The 21,515-nt window shown below is 40.9% G+C and overlaps 1 protein-coding gene across 2 annotated transcripts in view; it reads left to right on the top strand.

Annotated features, from left to right (window-relative positions):
- The window catches only part of Acer3 (alkaline ceramidase 3), a 68,386-nt gene that overhangs the window by 24,511 nt on the left and 22,360 nt on the right, over window positions 1-21,515 (top strand). For both annotated transcript variants that reach the window (XM_050154487.1, XM_050154486.1), the window contains exons 2-5: window positions 5,225-5,335; window positions 10,902-10,954; window positions 12,601-12,653; window positions 16,158-16,239. In XM_050154487.1, the coding sequence (XP_050010444.1) occupies window positions 5,225-5,335; window positions 10,902-10,954; window positions 12,601-12,653; window positions 16,158-16,239 (299 nt within the window). The remainder of the gene's footprint in view (window positions 1-5,224; window positions 5,336-10,901; window positions 10,955-12,600; window positions 12,654-16,157; window positions 16,240-21,515) is intronic.

Raw genomic sequence — 21,515 nt, 5'->3', positions numbered from 1 at the left:
TTAAGTGTTTTGTGGCAGGACCTCTTAATGAGCTGCAGGGTTTTGCAGCTGAAGCTGAGTCAGGAAGCCTCTCTTAGATGAGAGCGCTTGCTTGCCTCTAGCAAGCGGAGCAGACCCAAGAAATTTCTGCTACCAAGAAAACATGCTTCACTCCATTCTTTCCCAAGCTTTCTCAGGCTTTTTGTTGATTCAGTTAGCCCCACGTTGGGCGCCATCAGTTGAAATAAGAGCGGCGGGGCTGCGTCCCCAACACCCCAGCCGCCTGCTAGCTTATGCCCGAAATAACAACACACAAACTGTATTCATTTAAGAACTGCTTGGCCCATGAACTCCAACCCTTACAGGCTAATTCTCGCACCTGGACTAGCCCATTTCTAATGATGTGTGTAAGTACCCCAAGGTGCACTTACCGGGAAGATTCTAGCCTAGGTCCATCCTGGGTTGGAGTTGCCTGGGAGAGCGGAGCATGGTGTCTCTGCTCCACAGCAGAGCTGTCGAGTCTGTCCAGGAGCAGAGCAGAGTCTGACCTCACTTCCTCTTCCGCCCAGAATTCTATTCTGTTTACTCCTCCCATCTATGTTCTAAGCTATGAGGCCAAGCAGTTGGTTTATTATAATTAACCAATGACCTTCCCCCATCAACCTTAGAGGTCAGAAGGCCTTGGTTTGGTTTGGTTTGGTTTGGGATAGAGTCTCTCTCCATAGATAGGGCCTGCTGACCCAGGCTGGCCTTGAACTCACAGAGATCCACTTACTTCTGCCTTGAAAATGCTGGTAGTAAAGGTGTGCACCACCATGTATGGCCCAGAAAATACTGGATATGCTGAGACTGAATACATATCATCTGATTGTATTTCTTAAATATATAATTGTTTAAATATTTTTATTTATACATTTTAAAATTCAGGTGTTAGTTAATAAATTGCCCCCATAGAATAGTGTGTTGCCTACTATAAACTGGAGAGATTATTCCTAGATATACCTGTCCTTTTCCAGCTCTGAAGTCCTAGGAGTTTTTAGCATTATTTAGACATTTCATGAAAATATTTGGCAAAATGAAATTTGGGGAGCTACCGTGTTCACGTAGCTCATCTGCTGATGGTAGGAGCTCTTGGAAGCACCAATAAAGCACAGTGGGTTTGTTTCTGCAGCTTTTAATGTGTCTATATTTGATCCTTAGCTCTTAGAGATGGTTATGTAGATGCAGATTGATCTAAACTCTAAACTGCAGCAGCATCTAGTCACCTCAGGGCCTGCTCCTGTCAGTTAGCCTGCGAGCACTCTGGCTCCACCTACTGTCTGAGTTCCCTTCTAAACTTACTGTCTTTTACCTTTGCTTGTTGACTTTCCTCCTGTCTTTCTCTTTTCCCTTGTGTATTATTAGTTGCTTTGTGGTCATTGTGACGGCAGTGCTTGACAGACATAATCTGAAGATGTATCCTAGCCTCAGCTCACCCTGGCAGGGTCGGCTGGAAGCCTGAGTGTGGTGGGGGCTCTTCACATTGTGGGCCAAGAAGCAGAGTTTGTGACCGAAACAAGGGGCTAGGCATAACCTTCAAGGACTTGCCCTTCATGACTCATTTCTACCAGCTAGGCCCCATCTTCTACACATTCCAGAGCCTTCCAAAATAACATCACCAGCAGGGGAACAAGTGGTCAAATCCCGAGCTTGTGGGGGAACTGTTTCATCTTCTCATCATGGCACCATATGAGTCTTTCTTGAGAAAAAAAATGACTTTGTTAAGCAATTGTGAAGGTACCAGAATGTTGCCAGCCTGGCCTATAAATGGCGTCATATGCAGGGACTGGTTAAACGTTTCAGATCTTTAAAATGTGCTTTTCCTTTTGTGTGTGTACATTGTGTAAGAGGGTTCACTCACCCATGCACGTGAGTGTGCAGGCCAGAGGTTAGCTCCAGGGTTGTCCTCAGTCGCTCTCCACCTTACTATCCGCCTGGCTAGCTCGAGAGCCCCTGGGATCCGCAGTGTCAACTCCAGCCCCAGTAGCTAGGGTTCCAGGTACACGCTACCACACTCAGCCCTTAGATGGCTCATGGGGAGCTGAGCTCATGTCCCGTTGCTCACACAGACAGCACTTCACTTACTGAGCCATCTCTCTAGGCTTCTTGAAAAGATTGTTTAATTCAGTTAAATATATATCCAAGAAGAATTTTTTATTTAATAAATATTGTGTGGTGTATGAATGTATTTTATTTTCAGAAACTAAGCTGTTTTTATATAATTTTCAAGGAATTAATTCCAAGCCAAATTAAATTTTTAGCAGAAGTAATTTAGCCTTTATTTATGTATCATTCATCCTTTTAACACTTTAAATTACAAAAAGTATATGGAGAAGAAAAGGAAAAAACATTATTTGACCTCATCTCCTATTTTATGTGGATGTTAGCCGAGTCCAGACACAGCCGATGAAAGTCTAACTGCCACAGTCATTTATTGCCTGCTCTGTCCTCCAAATTCAGGATTCCGGTCTATACTATCTTCAAGTCTTTCTTTGACAGCCAGCAGGAGTTAAACTGTGTCAGTGGAGGGCACTAGAGATACATCACAGGAGGAAGGACTTTTCCTTCCTGGTATTGGTATCTTGGCCAGGCAACGTCTTGGTGCCGGTTCTTGAAGTCCAGGTGAAACTTGTACCACGTGCTCCTGCAAATTCAGGAAGCTTCTCTAATACCCGGGTCCTGAAGTTAGTTCAAAGCACATATTACCAGGAACTTTTCCCCACCCTCGCAGGGCGGTCAGCTTTTGCTGGCATCTTAGAAGACAGCTTTCTTTCTGATGGGTGAAGAGGGGTGTGTGTGTGTGTGTGTGTGTGTGTGTGTTAGAGAAAGACAGAGAGAGTTTCACCGCTCTACCCCAGTGAGTAGGGACGGTCTCCTTGCACCTGCTATTCCTTTATTCTGCAGAGTTCTCTTTGCTTCTTAGCTACTGGCTACTCCACTTCCTTCTTTTAATTAGTAATCTGTCCTTGTATTTGAGATCCTTCTATCTCTGCCTCCCAAGGTATATCAGGTGACTTAGCACCGATCCTTTTTATTTTTGAGACTGAGTCTCATGTAGCCCAGGCTGGCCTTCAATTCACTATGTAGCTAAGGATGCTGAGTGATGGAGTTATAGACATGCACCACTTGGTTAGTGTGATATTGGAAATCACTTCCTAGCATCTAATGTCTCTCTCATGCATGAAAGACAAGAACTCTCCCAACTGAGGTACATCTCACCCTCTTCAGCAATTCTTTATTGTAAACTTTTCTTGCTCAAATTGCTCCATGGCTTACCGATTCTGGTTAGAACCTGATCAATAGCAGTTTAAAAAAGTTTTAAGTCTGCAATCATGTATATTATTTTGCTATCATTTATATAATTTCCTATTTAAAGAGAAATTTTATATCTGTTTTTAAGTCAACTTTTTCATTTACTTTTGTTCCATCACTCCCTCCCCACGCTGAGTCCCGAACCAGGTCTTGCTAGGCAAGCACTGAACCACCGAGCTGAATTCCTAGCTCCTAATTCAGCTTTCTAAAACATATGTCTGGAAAGTTGTCTCAGAGGCTAAGAGCACTTGTTACTCTTACACAGGGCCCAGCACCGCATGGGGCCTCACTAGTTCCAGGGGACCTGTGCCTTCTTCCAAACATCTTCAGATGCTCGTCCCTTATGTAAAATGGCATGATATAATCATATAATCTGTGTGCATCCTTCAGTATGCACCATGATCCCTTGATTACTTACAATACCTAACACAATGCACATATTGTGTAAGTAGTTACTGTAATTTATTGTTGAGGGAATAATGGCAAGAAAAAGTCTGTGATTAATATACACATTTAATTCCTTTATTTCCAGAATAATACAGTATGAGTTCACAGATATGGAGGACCAACAGTATGTGGTTATACTTTACAGTAATACAATTGAAGTAGCCTAATATTCAGCAGCAGATGCCTGGTTCAGTTGAGACCAGGTTGACTGAACTTAGTACAGATTTCCAATACTTTTATCAGATATCCTACCAACATTTTGACTTATTAATTACTTATTTTTCCTTGGAAACGTCCTGCAGTTTTTGCCTTTCCTGCTTTATTTCCAGCTGCGTCATCACTGATATCTTGAACTCTTGGTCTTTTATTTTCCTGTGTTGCAGCCCCTGTTTCTTAGATTTTTATCTCATCTTTTCTCATAAGTAATGTCCTTGTTTTGGCTTCTTACATTATCTAGTTTGATCCAGAGAAAAGACATGTTGCAAATATACTTTTTCAGTCCTGGATTGTTTGAGAAAATATCTCCATTCTACTTTTTCACTTTGCTGATGATTTATCTTGATGTTAGTAACTGTATTGAAAATCATTCACTTGAAACATGAAAATATGCTACTCATCTCTGCCTATCATAACACTGTATTGTTTATCATTTCTTTCCTATTTTACTAACAACTTTGGCAACTTGGTTTTATTCTGTTGCTATTCATGTTTGAACTTTATTTTCATTACATTTTATTTATTTATCTACATGTGTGCACATGCACATGCATCCCAGAACACACGTGGAAATCAGAAACAGTGTGAAGGAATTGCTTTTCCACCATATGTATGGACCCCAGACATTAGAGTGACGTCATCAGGCTTGGGGACACACCTTTGCCCACTGAGAACTTTTTTAAAAAATAAAAACGAGAACAAAAATTATATAAGATCCACTACATTACAGAAAAATTAAAACTTAAAAATCTATTGTCTCACATCCTGGAAGCACTACAAGGAAAATGAAATATTACAAAACTACATAAAATGTAAACTTTCAGTTCATTGCTTTTCAATTCCACGGCCAAAATAAATAACCCAATTATTTATATTATCATTTATATTAATTGATGTTATAATACCAGAGCTTATATTATCATTCACTTACAGAGAACCACACTGAGTATAGACTTCCAGCTTTACCTAACTTTCTGTTGTATCTTTGAGGTTTTTCTGAGATCCTTTCTTTGCTTGCTTTTAGAATTTAGAAATTTGCCTTAAGTGGGTATACTCTAAAACATCCTTAGGTTCATTTTTCAGGAAGTATCTTTGTTTTATTTGATTATTTTGAGATATTTGTATTGAATAAAGACTTTTTTTGTAGTACCTTGATGATATCTTATCACAGTCTTTCCAGTGAGTTCCTGGTCACTGGTTAACTAATATTTTCTTGTGTTTCCCCATGTAGGGAATACAGTGAGCAACCTGATTATGATCATACCTCCGATCTTTGGCGCAGTTCAGAGCATCAGAGATGGACTGGAGAAGCGGTACATTGCTGCTTACTTAGCGCTCACGGGTACGTAGACGGCGTCACCTGACCACAGTGGTGTGCTGTAGTAGTCTTCCGTACACTAGAGAACAGTCTCAGGTGAATAAACACACACCAAAAGCTTTAGCATATGAGAGGTAATGTCCCCATAACACCTGTCCACAGAAGAGTCTCTCTGAAAGCCTCAGGCGTTGGTAAGAAGGTGAGTGACTGTAGTGGAGCCTAAGGATTGTTTGGAGAGTGCACACTCAGGCCTACGCTAAGGGCTTGTTTGATATGCCAGAGTGTTCAGAAGGAATCACATCTATTAGAGCAGTGGCAGAGAGGTTTATCTGCCTTCTGACATTGGTCCTGACAGTGAACCTGAAATTTATATTTTGTTTGGCTCAAAACTCTGATGTAGATCTCATTGTAGTTGGGGACTGCCCAGACTCTGTGAGGGGCTGGTGGGAGGCGTGTGCACATCTGGGCACCAGCATAGGTTCATTCACCTGCTACTCAAAGGGATCCCTGTCAGCTCCAGCTCCCGTTGCTGCGGTCAGAACTGTCCCAGCTGTGGGCACTTCTCGGCCACAACAGGTTTTTTGAGTCCCTCTGAAACTTTCCCTGCGTCCTCTGCAGATCTATAGAGCTAGGCTCCCCCATCAGTCTTGGAGCCCTTATTAGACTTATAACACCTCAGTCTAAGAGCACCCCTGAGTACTGAAATATCTGCAGTGGTCACAGACTTAGGAAATATACATCTGCCTGCTTAGAATTTCTGAACAGGTTAAGGGAAGAAGGGTAGCACAAAGAAAGCCATACTGACAGAGACTGAAATAACACCTAATTCTTCAACGAGAAGACAACATCTCACGTCTCAAAGCATCAGAAACAAGCAGTGAAATATGACCTCACCAAACAGACAAAGTAAATTGTCAGTGATTGACCCCAGAAGAATGGAAGACTCTGTCAAAAAATTTCAAAATAGTGTAAGAAATCTTGACACGGGGCCTAGAGAGATGGTTCCATGGTATAGAACACTTGTCGCTCTTGCAGAGGACCTGGCTTCAGTTCCGAGCACCCACATGGTAGCTCTCAACTATCCATAGCCCCAGTTTCAGGGGATCTGACACTTTTCTGACCTCTGCAGACACTAAGCATGTATGTGGTGCACAGACACACATGCAGGCAGAACACTCATACACATAAATATATCTTAAACAATTTTTTAAAGGAAGCTTAACTAGCTTTAGTAAAAACAATTCAGAAATCTATTAGAGAAGTTTAAAGGAAAGATGGAAATACTACTTTAAAAATCAAACAAAACTTATGCAGCTAAAAAATATAACGAATGAAATGAAACCTATAGTAGAGAACACCAGCAGTGAATCAGACAGCTTATTTAAACATACATAGTCAGGAGAGGAAACTAAAGAGGAATGAAAGAGGTTTAAGGGATTTGTAGAATAACATCAAAAAGCATTTATGAGTTATTTGAGTTCATGAAAGAATAGAAGAAGAAAGGGAATAAAAGGTAAGAAATTATAGGGGTGGAGATATAACTCAGCTGGTAGAATGCTTGCTTAGCATGCCCCAAACTTTGACTTTTATCCCAGGCACTGTGTAAAGCGGATATGCTGACTCATGCCTACAATCTCAGCAGGTAGGAGGATCAAAATTTCAAGATCACCTTTGCTACATAGCAAGTTTGAGGCTTCCTAGGCCTTATGAGACTGTCAAAAGAGAAAGAAAAAAATATATAGCAGGGCTGGGTATGTAGCTTTGAGGTAGGGCACTTAACTTTCACAAGTTAACGATCACAAGTTAATGCTCAGTCTTTAGCAACACACACACACACAGAGGAGGAGAAGGGAGAGAAGAAATTATAGCAGAAAACTTCCTAAATCTGTAGAGAGAATATTAAGAAAGTAAGAGATCACAAATCAGATTCAGTCCAAACTTAAATATCAGAAGACATGTAATTGATGTGGGATTCACCTCTGTATGCTGTGAATACCATTGGTTAATAAAGAAACTGGCTTGACCTGATAGGGTAGAACAGAGCTAGGTGGGGAAAACTAAACTGAATGCTGGGAGAAAGAAGGGCGGAGTGAGAGAGAAGCCATGTAGCCCTGCCAGAGACAGACAATGGACAGAACTTTGCAAGTAAGCTACTGCCATGTGGTGATACATAGATTAATGGAGATGGGTTAAATTAATATGTAAGAGCTAGCCAATAAGAAACTAGAGCTAATAGGCCACGTAGTGATTTAATTAATACAGTTTCTGTGTGGTTATTTGAGTCTGGGTGGCTGGGAAACAAACAAATGGCCTCTATTATACATAATCTAATTGTCAACAGACAAAATATCTTAAAAGAAGTAAGTAGCATAAAGTGGACTCTTAATATACCTCAGTGAACTTCAACAGGAACCTTATAAGCCAGGGAAAAAAGGTAATAGATTAGAATATTTTTTTTAAAAAAATACCTGCCAATCAAGAAAAGCTATCTTACAAAAATGGGGCAATAGTAAGAACTAATAAAAGCTGAAGAATTTGCCTGCCTTACAAGAAGTGCTAGGAGAGTCTGTATAAACAGCGGAAAAGGACATCAGTGAGTAACTTAAACGTCCGAAGGTATACAACTCACAAATACAGTATACAGTTAAATTTAGGATTTCTCTATGATATATAGTGAGCTATAAGTATAAGTTAATTAGGTCTAGTATGAAGGATAAAAGACAAAGCTATTAAAGTAATGGTAACTATAATAATTATGTGGATAATAAAATATAAATTGTGACATCAGAAATTTAAAATTTAGGAAGGGGAAAAGTTAAAATATGAAGTTTTTTCTTTTAGCTGGGCAGTGGTGGTGTATGCCTTTAATCCTGGCACTTGGAAGGCAGAGACAGTAGAGTCCGAGGCCACTGTAGTCTACAGAGTGAGTTCTAGGACAGCCAGGGATACACAGAGAAACCCTGTCTACAAAATTAAACAAACAAAATGATTTTTTTTTGCTTCATTCTATGTGGTCAAACTGAGTTTTTAATCTGTTTAACACAAGCTATTATAATTGTAGGACATTCTTGGTAGTTTCATAGTAGCCATAGAGCAAAAAAAAAATTCTTAATTAATACACTAAAAATAAAATACATGCAGTTAGAATATACTAGAGAAAAGTCACTACCCCAAAGTAAGAGAATACTAGAAGAAAAGTATATACAAAACTACTAAAAGAATTAAAATATAGTAACAAGTACTTATTTATCAATAGTTATCTTGAATGTAAATTGATTAATCTCTCCAGTTAAAAAGCACAGAATAGCTAATGATTACGAAACAAAACTGGGAATTGTATGTTGCCTCCACTGAGCCAGTCTGTGGACATGGGTCCTGAAAGGAGTAGCTGCACTGAGCTCAGCCAGAATACTTGAGTCAAAATTAGAAGACGAGGCAAAGATGCTCATCACATAATAATAAACAGGGCAGTTCAACAGTCACAAATGCATGGGCCAGTCAGACTATAGTGCAGCTACTTTTAGCAATTGTCAGACTATCCAGGAAAACAAAACAAAACCCAGCAGACCTAAATTGCAGAATAGACCAAATGAACCTAACAGACATTTACAGAACAGTACACCCAACAGCTACAGAGCACATATGTTCCTCGCCAGGACAGAGCACATGTTGGCCCACAAAACAAGCCTTAACAATTCAAGACTGAAATGATTTTAAGTACATTTCTGATAAGAATGGTGTAAAACTACAAATAAATAACAGGAAAAATGTTAGGAATTCTACAGATATGCAGAAGCTGAGGTATGTGCTACTGAATAGAGTGAATTGATGAAAACAGAATGGAAACACAGCGTATGAAGACCTACAGGGAACAGCAGAGCCATCCAGAGAAGATGAGCTCGAGTAACCCTAACACTGCATCCTAAGAAAGAAAAACAGTAGACCCTAAAAACAATGAACGTAAGGAGACAATAAAGACCAGAGCAGAAACAATGGAATAGAGACAAACACATACGATCAGTTAAGTGAAGATGAATCACAACTGACACAGTGATACAAAGAACCATAAGGAACTGTTATGAATAGTTATGTTCCAACAGAGGGGATAAAATAGAAATACAAATTTCTGGACACATAGCTTATTAATAAAATGGCATCTCCAGTCATTAGGGCGAAGGTAAAATATTTTTATAATTGATGCTAGAAAAATAATTGATAAAATAATTGACTATGTACCTTGCATCATACACAAAAATAAATTCTCAGTTGATCAAAATAATAAACATAAAAACCAAAATATTACAAATGCTGAAAGAAAATGTGTGAATTTATGTCCAGCATTTTGGAAAGGCTTTCTGTGATTTAAATCCAGGTGTAAGGAAAGATGGATAAATTGAGCTACACATCTGGCCAGGTGCAGTGGGGCACACATGTAATTCCAGCCACTTGGGAGCTTGCCTGAATACAGAGTGTGAAGTAAACCTATACAATTTAGGCTCTGTCTTGAGCTACAGTTTCTCTTGGCTTGGGATGCTCAGGGGTAGAGCATCTACCTAGCATAAACATAGCCCTGCATCTATCCCCAGCACTACCAAAAGAGGGACTTTCAGTTAGCATGAAATAAAATATATGGACTATTGACACAATATTTGTTATAAAAGTCCTACGTAACTACAAAATTTTATTAGCTAGGCTTACAAAGTCCACTTTTGAGCCAGAACATTGAAAATGTTTTCTATGCCTTTCTGTACATAGCTCTGTAATTGTTTCCTAGATATATAAATTGTATATAAAATATTTTATAAAGGAACCTGAGTTCGAATTCCTTCCTTATTACTTAAGAGTGCTATGGCATTTGTGAACCTTCATTGTCAGTGAACTGCATGAAGTCCAGATGGTAACTGATAATGGTCTGTAAAGACGAAAGGGCCTAGAGCATTTGTAGTGGTCAGCATACTTGGCATAACATAAAACTTCAGTGCATAGAACTATTTATTGTAGGAGAGACAGCCCAAAGCGGCCACCAGCGTCTGAGGTGCTCCTTTGGATCATTGGATCTGTGGACTGTAGACCACAAAAAGAATTAGACTGAGCCAGAAAGAAGCAGAGTTAGTTTATTATTTACACATAGAGACTGCAGCACACTTCCTCAAGAACGTTCTCAAAAGAGAACATGTAGGTGTCTGACAGTAGTTTGAGACATAGGATGTTGTGCCTCTTTAAATTATATTGCTAGGTTTTGTGGATCAGAGGAGTACAAGAGAGTGCTAAAGGAAGCTGGCCAACTATGCACATGAAAGCTGGTCCTGAGTACCCAGTAAACTTTATAGAAAAATAGAGTGTTGTTAATCTAGTAAACTACTTAGTAGGGAGAATTTTAGAAAAATTATACTGTGCTTACTTTTGTTTTTTCTATGCCAAAATCCTCAGTCAAAGCACTAGCTCAGCATCGTCTGTGTCCTGTATCACAAGAACTTATAGACTTAGTTTTCCTCAGGACTTAGTACTTAATGTCTTACTGTCTTCTGAAGTCACTCTGGCCCCCAAATAATTTCTTGCTAATCCTTTTATTTGCCTGTCTTAATTTCAGTGGTGGGGATGGGCTCCTGGTGTTTCCACATGACTCTGAAGTATGAAATGCAGGTGAGTAATGGCAAAAGAAAGTGGTTGTTTCAGTTTAGAGACACCTCCAAATTGAGAAAAGAACACATAACTAAAGGATGATAGGGGGCGAGGCTTGTCTTCTTGAAGTTTTTCCCTTCAAGGCCAAAGGACTCAAATTGACCATATAAAGAAGTAGTATGGCTTTCTGTGTATGCCAATTCTGGGCAGACATATATAACTTTAAAACAGCATTAGCTGTTACATGGAGGTGTTCTAAAAAGTAGTAAGCTATTCACGAAAACATATTCTTAGGTGCCTCCAGTCTTTGGTGTGAAGAGTTTATCTATCTAGTCATTTGAACCTGTTGGCTTATCATCTCCAATGAGACAGGGTTATACTACAGGTTAGTGTAGACTGGGCATTCTGAAATTCAGACCTGGTTATTTTATATGCCAACTACAGAGGACCCAGGTTTGGGTCTCAGCACTCACATGGCAGCTCACAGCCATCTGTAACTCGAGTTCCGGGGATCCAAAAACTCTTTCAAAACATACACATGGTACTAAGTACATGAAACCAAAATGCTTACACAAATAAAATAAATGTTTTTTTTTAAAACTGGACGAAAAGATTAATAAGCGATAAGATGCAGACTGGTGAGACAGGACAAAGAAAGGTGCTTGCCGCCAAGCCCAGCCACCTGCGTTTATCCTCATGATCCTCTTGGTGGAAGGAGAGAGCTAACTTCCAGACATTGTCCTCCAGCTCCACATGTGTGCAGTTACACGCATGCCCAACAGTGCCCTCTCTCTGCCCAGTAATAAGTAAGTAGGCGCTGGTACAATGTTTCAGTCAGTAAAGCACTTGCCTTGCAAGTGTGAGGACCTGGGTTTGAGTCCCAGAGTGCACACAAAAGTGCCAAGAATGATAGCTTTTGCTTGCCATCCCAGGCAGCAGGCAGATCTGGTGCTTTGTGGCTATCAGGTTTGCCCCATTCAACCAGCTCCAGTTCAGTCAGGAACAGGATTTGAGTGCCTGAGGAAAAACACTTAAAGGGTGACCACTTGCCTCCACGAGTGCGCACACACACGCGCGCACACGTACAAATGAGCGAATATTTATATTTCTGTAAATGTAGTCCTTTTAAATAAGCCACAGACATCTGGAGTCCATGCCTTTCTCCTGAGCTGCAGATCTGTACGTCTCATTACCTGATGGGCATTTCTAATATCTGAGAACACTGAAATGGTTCTTGCCGTTTTCTGTTTTTACAACCTCCTTCACCTGCACTACTGTATCCTGAATTGTTAGGCAAGAAGCTTGATGTATCACTTTTAGCTTCTTTCTCCTTACCGTTCTATAAAATTAATAACAAATATTTATTTATTTTACTTTCTAAATAGTTACCAAATCTGCACAGTTATAATTTATGATTTTCTTGGCCTGGATTCTGCTCTCTGGGATTAGTCAGTCAGACTTCGATGTCTGTCTTAGAAGGGATGAAAGATAACTTTGATGGTTCAAAAACAACTAACAAGTAAGTTAGATGGTGGTGCATATATTAAATAATTAGCAAAAGAAACTAAATAAGAATTAATAATCGGGACTGAGCACTAGGAATTTTATTTTGACGTCCATAACTATAGCTGTACTATGCTCACACTTTGTCTCTCTGCTTCATGTAGCTGTTGGATGAGCTCCCCATGATTTACAGCTGCTGTGTATTTGTGTACTGCATGTGAGTACTGACATTTGAAATTCAATTCCATGTGGGTTTTGATCTAATTACATTACTAGGATACGTAATGTAAAAGATTAAAAAAAATTGTGACATTAGTGGAGAGTTTAGTTTCTGGGAAGCTACAGTAATCTCAGAACCCTAAATGCCAGTTTAGATAGTATCCTAATTTGACTTAAATAGGCATTGGGACTTCTCTTGAGTGAAGAATGTGTCCAAATTGTGCCATAAAAGTTTTGGAGCAGTTTCTCTATACTGTAGTATGAGTGGTTTCTTTTTTAGTTACTGCATTTAAAAATATTATTTTTATTTTATGTGTGTGAGCATTTTGCCTGCATGTATGTCTGTACGCCATGTGCATGCCTAGTATGAGAAGGCCAGAAGAGGGGATTGAATCCTCTGACACTAGAGCTATGGAGGGTTTTGAGCCAGCACGCATGTGCTAGGAGCTGGATCCAGGTTTTCTGCAGGAATAGCGAGCACTCTTAGTGGCTGAGCCAGCACCAGTTTCCTTTATTGTTCTTGTTGATTAGTGTGTGCATGCGTGCGTGTGTGCGCGTGTGTGCGCGTGTGTGTGTACCACAGTGTACATGCTGGGGTCAGAAGTGGGTTCTCCTCCCAGCCTGGTAAACTGAGACTGAACGTTGTCTTCAGGCTTGAACTGTAATTGCTTTAACCTGCTGAACCATTTCATTAGCTCATGAACTGTTTCTTGATAAGAGCTTACCCGAAAAGTGAAGTAACTCATAGTTATTAGTTGTTTGAGAATTTCATACACTGCATTTTGATCATCTGTTCCCCCTTTTCTGAACTCTTCTAGATCTATTCCTATCTTCCTAACTACCCAATTTCATGTTCTATTTTTATTATTGTTGTTGTTGTTGTTATTATTTTAACCTATCAGGTCCACTTGTGTTGATCAGCTGCTCTTGGAAGTGGGGCTTTCTCTAAGACAGTGCAGGTGACGTACTACCAATGGCCATACCATTAAAGAATCCAGACTGTCTCTTTCCAGCAGCTCCTCAGCCGTGATGGGGCTTTGTGACCCCCCCCCCACACACACACACTGTCTCCAGATTTCCACTAATGACAACAGTAGGTGCTGAGCTGGCTTTATACACAAGAAAGTAAAACACGAGAAATTTAGCAACCTGCTCAAGGATTTGAGTATATCTTCATTAATAAGCATGTCAGGCATACATTATATTATACAGGTTCACAGTCTCTGAAGGACACTAAAATATCCCGGGAAAGAGCCCATGATAGAAAATTACAGGGTCATAATCTCTCTGACCCTGAATGGTTTTTGTTTGTTTTGTTTTGGATTGGTTTTAGGATGTTCTTGACCATATCAAGTACTCAAAGCAGTCTAGACCTCCAGCTGTTTCTAAACCTGCTTGCCTTGTGTGCTTGCATCTGTGAAGCATGTGCTGGAAAGCCTTCGTGGTAAACATGGAAGGAGAAGGCAAAAGAGTCGAGTACTAACCCTCTGTAGACAGGGCCAGGATCAGAAAGCAGTGATAGCCTTCCTGGTGGTGATGTAAGACACGCCTCTTGTAAAGCTCCCCTTCATCCCTCTCCAGAAGAGGAAAAGAGGAAGAGCCCCAGTTCCCACATCACGGGTGTGAAGTACCCAGGAGGCTATAAAATCACTGTGACCTTCAGTTATACACAGTCTGTGTGTTTGCTGCTCCACTGTCCTCTGGCAGCCAGCAGCTGGGACAACACAGCTTACAAAAGGTTGGGTGCTCCTTCTGGAGGAAGTAGTGCTGTAGGAGGCCCCGAAATAACCACACAGAAACTGTATTAGTTAAATCACTGCTTGGCCCATTAGCTCTAGCTTCTTATTGGCTAACTCTTACATAATAATTTAACCCATTTCTATTAATCTGTGTTTTGCCACAAGGCTGTAGCTTACGTTCCAGCATTTGCCTTCTTTCTCCCAGCATTCAGTTTAGTTTTCCCCACTTAAGTTCTGCCTTGCTATAGGTCCAAAGCAGTTTCTTTATTAATCAATGGTAATCACAGCACACAGAGGGGAATCCCACATCAAAGTAGTTCTGAAAGCACCCTGATTCAAGACAAGTGGAAACCATCCAGTAAATCTTGGATATATATAAAAAAGTCAATGCATAAAATAAAGTGGTAACATTTGTACATATGGGTGATTTGCCTATATGTATGACGTGTGCACCTCGTGTGTGCCTGTAGAGGACTGAGAAGGCATTGTATCACCGGAACTGAGATTGTAGACAATTGTGAGCTGCCGTCTGATGCCTTCACACTATTCTTTGAGAACATTCGATAGAAGTTTTTCAGCTGTAGACAAAGCAAAAATGAAACTATAATTCATAAATACACTAACTTTTCTATCCAATTATAAAATCATATAATTTAAAAGTAAGATCCTGCCTCATATTTGTATCATCTTCAGAGACATAAAACCATAGCATTTAAAGGTGAAGGAGTGTAGAGACCTGTTCCAGTCTCCTTTCTTTACGGAGGAGATAAGCATGTAGTTCAGGGAGTAAAGTGAGAATGCACTGCTAGCTGTCTGTTCTAATGCAGTTCTCAAAGGCTGAGTGCTTACTGGTGACTCGCTGCCCCCCCCCCCCCCCCCCCCCCCCCCCCCCCCCCCCCTTTCCCCCCCCCCTCCCCCCCCCCACCCCCCCCCCCCCCCCCCCCCCCCCCCCCCCCCCCCCGCTATCTCCTGTGCGTTGGGCACTGACCTAGTAGTTGTCTGCAAATATAGTAAGATTTCATCACTGTACATAAAGAATTCACAGTCTAGTTGGGGAGACACATAGGAAAACTAAGTATAATGCAATGCCCTTTTCTCTTCCTCCTCTTAACAGAATTTCACTCTGCAGCCCAGGGCTGTCCTCCAGTCCTGGCCTCCTGAGTGCTGGGTAGCAAGCATGAGCTACCATGCCTAGCAGCACAGTGATCTCAGTAGCTGCATTCAGAGAGAGCATTGTTGTAGGATAACAAATGCACAAAGCTACTGGAGTTAAAAGAGACTTCCCTTTTGTCAGGATGCAAGGAAACTGACCCCATAGAGGGAGTCCAGCCTTGCCTCCCTAGACCTGGAAAGGACTGTCTTTGTGCCTCCGTCTTCTTCATCCTGTCTCTCCGCATGGCTCCAAGTCTTTGTACCTACTTTATTTTTCTTTTCATCCAGGTTATTCCTCCGCTCATTCATTCCCTTGTTTGCTCACCTCACTGCCTCCAGATATCAGCCGTAGACTATCTGATACCATATTTGACTCCCTTTACTTAATTGACTTTGTTGTCTCCCCAACTTCATACTTGCGGGAGAGAACTTTATTGTCTCAGCCGAAGTTACGTTACTCCTACTGATCCCGACAGCCTCTTGTAGTCTGTGTCCAGTTCAGTGTTTCTAACCCAGAGGGTGGGAGGTAGAGACAGAGAGTACTGCTGGGTCACAAGAGTTGTTCCTGGTTATGCATTGTAAAGTAAATTTCTTTCTCTCTTATTTTAAAGGTTTGAATGTTTCAAGACAAAGAGCTCAATAAACTACCATCTGCTTTTTACCCTAGTCCTATTCAGTTTAATAGTAACCACGGTAAGTCATACTTAGTCTCCAGTAAAGTGTGCCGTGTAGGAGATTAGAGTAATTAGCTTCCAGTGTTGGCGTCAAGCTATGCAGACTGAGGTGTTTTTATGCAATTGGGATGTCTTATTTTTAGTCTTTGTGCCTTTATTTCCTTTTCAAAAATTACTTTTAATTAAAAAAAGCTTTGAAAAGTTTGTTTTTAGATTCTATTTTTTGTGTGTATTTGAGTGTTCTGTCTATATGTATGTGCACCATCTGTGTGACTAATGCCTGCAGAGGTCGGAAGATACTCCAGGGGAAGACCCTGGAGTTTCAGGTGGTCATGAGCCACCGTGTAGGTGCTGGGAACTGAATCTGGGTCCTCTGTAAGAGCAGCAAGTGCTCGTAATCAATGAGCCGTCTCTGCAGTCCCAACATTAACTGTTTAATGTGTGTGTGTGGTTTTAGATAAGAAGAGGTTGAAAAGTAAATCCTTAGTAGCGATGGGGGAAAATTGTTTTTCTCAAGGATGAACTTACTCCCTCTTTCTTGTTAAAAACAAGAAGTGAGGTTTTCCCCGTTGGCCATACTATGACTTTTCTTTGGAAATCTGTGTCAGGTACTAGAAATACAAGTGACTAAGAAGCCCTTGGTATCCATGAGGGAACTCATTCTACTAGGGATCAGAGATAATGACTGCGAGAATAAAGGGGGAGCCCTCCTATAGTGATGTGAGAAGAGGATCAGTTAGGACATCATACATGTGTGTATCTTTTGTCTTTAGGAGCCATCTTTAAACGCTAACTGTGGGACTGGAGGGACGACTCAGTGGTTAGCGTACACACCGCTGTCAGGGGCTCACAGACCCGTTTCTCTAACGGTAGATGGATCTGTTGCCTTCACAGCACCTGCGCTCGTGTGCAGGCATGTTCACATGTGTGCACATGCAGACAAATAATTAAGCATTATAAAGACAAATTGCTTTAAAATTTAATTTACTCGTGAAGCCAAGATGATGGTGTGTGCTTGTTATCCCAACACCTGGAGCCTAAAACGAGGATAAGAACTTTGAGGCCATCCTGAGCCACGTCGTGTGTTCTAGGCCAGCGTCCGCTCTCCGACTTGTCTCAGCATGCCCCCAATTCCTTTATAACTTTAATTAAAAAAATACTGCTTGATGAGGATCACACATGGGTTTGAAGCCATCCTGGGCTACGTAATGTTTTGTTCTGAACTTAGAACTTCGAAAACAAAAACAAAGATTCCTGCCTGAACCAGGCATGAAGGCTTGAGGCTGTCCTGGGCTACGTCAAGACTGTGTCTGAGGAAGGAAAACAGAACCAGAGGAAAATACTGTTTGAGTCGTTCAGGGAAGCTTCAGGGGAGTCTCTAAGTTAGATGTTAACTATGGGGGGGGGGGAGTGTTTCAGGCCTCTGGGCAACAATGTGGCAAAGCATTTTTAGTCTTTTGTATTTCCGTACACACAGACCTTAGAATAGCAAAGTGAATTGCTCTTTTTGAACATTACCATGTGCCAGGTGTTTACTGAATGCTTTGCCTTGATTGTCCAATTAAGTTATCATGGGCACGATTGAGAGAGGTTTTATGTATGTAATTGCCCTATGGTAGGGGAAGTAGTAAATGGTCTAGTGAGTGAGACAGTCTGTCAGGTGATAACGTCCCATATGTGCTGTGCTTAAGAGATTAAATTTGTTCTCTAAGTAGTATTGATCCATAAAGTAGAAAAATGTAATCAAAAAGGTTTTAGAAAAATTATGTGTTACAGAAGATAGATTAAAGGAGTCTGGAGATTAAATACAGGAACCTTTCATACTTCATAAAATTTGGGGCTAAGATTGAAGTACTGTAACTGTGGTGAGGATGTAAAGAAGCAGCCGTGCCCAGTCTGGGATGTGTGGCCTATTGACTAGAGAGGGTAGAAGGCATGTGCATGCCTGTAGTCCCAGCACTTAGCAGGCCAAGGCATGGCATCATAAGTTTGAAGCTAACATAGACTACACAGCAAGACCTTTTTTTAAAAATTAAAACGTGGAGCCAGCATGTTGGAACAGCCTATAATCCCAGCACTCAGGAGGCAACGGCAGGAGGATCATGAGTTAAAGGCCATCTTTTTTTCTACATAGCAAATTCAGGGCCAGGCTACATGAGTCTTAAAATATAAAAATTAAATTTCTGGATGGTGGTGGCACACAACTTTAATCCCAGCACTCAGGAGACAGGGGCAGGCAAATCTCTGAGTTCAAGGCCAGCCTGGTCTACAGAGCAAGTTCCAGGACGGTCAGGGCTACACAGAGAAACCCTGACTCAAACAAAACAAAATATGTTAAAATTAAAAGCTAAAAATATATATAAGATAATAAGATTGTAGTTGTAGTTCATCTGGTAAAGTGCTTGCCTAGTGTACAGAAGGCCCTAGATTTCGTCCTCAGAATTGAGTAAAACCAAGTGTCTTGGTGAATGTCTGCATTCCCAAAACCTAGGCTAGACAGGTGGAGGCAGGAGGATCAGAAGTTTGAGGTCATCTTTAATAATATAATCAGCTTAAGACCACCCTGGGCTATGTGTTTTTAAAAAATAAATAAATAAACTGGACCAGCAAAGTGGCTCAGTGGGTAAAGGATCCTGCTACTAAAGCTAAAAATCTAAGTTTGATAATTGGAACCTCAAAATTGTGGGAAAAGAACTGACAGCTGCAAGGTGTCCTCTGCTTTGCAGATTGAACTATGAACATCTTGTTCAGAAAAGATAGTTAGTAAGCGTATGCTGTGATGTAGGAAGTAATAAACTTGGTTTATGGTATGTTGAGTTGAAGTATCCAGTATTAGCGATACTGGAGGCTTAACAGGTAGGTAGGTGGACTAAAGGTACAGATCTGGGAGTTGTTTGGGGTGTAGGTTGTATCAGAAATACGGAGACCTGTGAACTGGTACCAAAGTAAAACACACCGTTCAGACTAAAAAGATACAACCCTATGGAATGCAGACATTTGAGGACTATGGAGAACTATAGCCAGCCAAGGAGACTGAAAACCGACACCAGAGACACAGGAAAGACAAGAAAGCCTCATGTCACAGAGTACAAACTGTTCTAGATGTGAACAGTAAACAGGGAGGATGGCAAGATGGCTTAGCAGGTAGAGGTGCTTGCCTTGAGGCCTGATGACTTGAGTTCAACTCCCAGAACCCATGGGATGGAAGGAGAGAATTCATCCTCATAAGCTGCGCTCTGACCTCACCTCGTGATGTCATATGCATACAATGAAGAAATGTAAAAACAAACGCAGCTATTGGTTGTCTCTGAGTAGATAAGAAAAGGGAAGCATAACAACCCACTAAAGGAAACTGTCAGATGTTAAGATGGTAAACAGAATATTCACTGTTTCCCGAGTCCTGTGTTCCTCTGCCCAAACTCTGTACTGGTTAATAATGGAAGAATCCTACAACTGCAGAAATGAAAAGAAGGCATGCCGTTGTTCTAACAGAGGGAATAAGTCAAGAATGCTATCTAAGTTTATCTAGCAAGTTGGCATCAAAATCAAGATTAGACCCATTTGTAAGCTAAGAGATGTTATAATTAGAAGCGAATCAAGCAAGCTTTGGAATCAGTTGGATGTGAGTTTAGATCCTAATATTTTTACTTAGTGCTCTCTCGGCTTTAGTTTTTCTTATGATAAAAATAAAGATAAAATAGAACATTTTTATGCTAGCTATAATATTAATATCTGGCACATAATAAGGTCTCCATAATTCTTGGCCTAGAAAAGAGAGTGTTGAAGAGACATATCCTTAAGCCTGGCCTGTTGGTGCTCACCTATAATCCCTGCACTCAAGAGATAGAAAGGCAGGAGGATTGTGAGTCCAAGGCTAACCTAAGATACATAATGAGTCCCAGTTAGTATTTTGAAGGAAAGACACAAGTTAGACACATTCTCTTTATTAAATTTATAGTTAACAAGAAATGTTTCCGTCAAAACCCTTTAACTACTTACAGGAAATAATTGTAGTCTTTTTATAGTAAAAAAACATTTCAGAAATAAATTTTTAGCTAAGTTTTAAAACTATATGAAGTTTCATTAGATTATTACATTAAATGAAGATGTAAAGATATCTAAGCTCAGTTCTAGACAGCAAGGAGATTATCAGCTTACAGGGAAAGCAGCAAACCAGTAGAATGCCATAGGTAGCAGTTCTCAGCTTGTGGGTCGTCACCCCCACATATCTGATAGCCTGCATATTAGATACTTATATTACATTTTATATCAGTACCAAAATTGCCGTTATGGAGTAGCAACTAAAGAGTTTTATGTTGGTGGTCCCCACAGCATGAGGAACTGTGTTGAGGGTCACAGCGTTAGTAGGTCACTGCCGTAGAGCTTATAGGTAGGTGGTGAGTGGTGGTTTCTGTTGGAAATGGAAGGAGGAATAGTCCGTGCTGAATTTTCAACAGCACTTGTGAGTTGTGGAGGATTTCTGAGCAGTGAAGAGCAGTGTTGCAGATGCAGAAGGCGGAAAGTGACGACACGTCAAAGCAGCTCTCCTCTGGAGACCAGAGGGAGGCCCGACAGGGAGACAGGAGCCTGAACTTGGTTGTGGTGGGGCAAGAGTCATTGAAGGGTTGTTTGAGTTTTGATTCCTTTGTACTATGTCATTTAAAAGTGTGCTTCTGTAGACAATATGTGCATATTAAATCTTGCAAAGGCATTGAACTTAACACCCACAAGACTTGGGAGCCTGAAACTTGGGTTTGTGCAACTAAAGGTGTATCTAGGTAGTGAATAGTTGGGACGTAGAAATGGGTACAAGGAATTTGTTTAAATGGCTCCACTTACTGATAATCTAGTATGTCTAGATCCTTTCACGTAGCTTAGTATTCTCCATGCTGCGTCCTCCATTCTGCAGGTAAGCACCAAGTCTTTTAAGTTAGGTGACAGTTGCTGAGACCCTGGAGCAAGTAAGTGAAGAGCTGGAAATTTGACTCTGATCCCAGACTACAGTATTCTGTCTGCTGGTACAGAGACTGTCGACATAATTTGTTTAATTTGTTTACCCTTCATGAATAACCTTGTGTCCTCCACCCTCCTTGGTGGTGACCTAAAGACCAGTGCTGACGTAGTCCACCTCTGCCTGAATAGTTATTTCCTTGGCCGTGGCTAGGCTGACTTGGGAGAAGCTGTCTGTCAGCGCTTGCCCTCCTGATGGGTTTTATGTAGCTGGGGTCTGGTTGGGATAACATGGGGAAGGAGAGGGCTGGGGTCTAAGAGTGGTTGGAATAGATTTATTTCCCT

The sequence above is a fragment of the Alexandromys fortis genome, unplaced genomic scaffold (assembly GCF_014885135.2).
Source record: "Alexandromys fortis isolate MF-2015 unplaced genomic scaffold, M_Fortis_MF-2015_v1.1 scaffold_77, whole genome shotgun sequence".
NCBI classification, from domain to species: Eukaryota; Metazoa; Chordata; class Mammalia; order Rodentia; family Cricetidae; genus Alexandromys; species Alexandromys fortis.
This window is presented reverse-complemented; position numbering and strand designations above follow the sequence as displayed.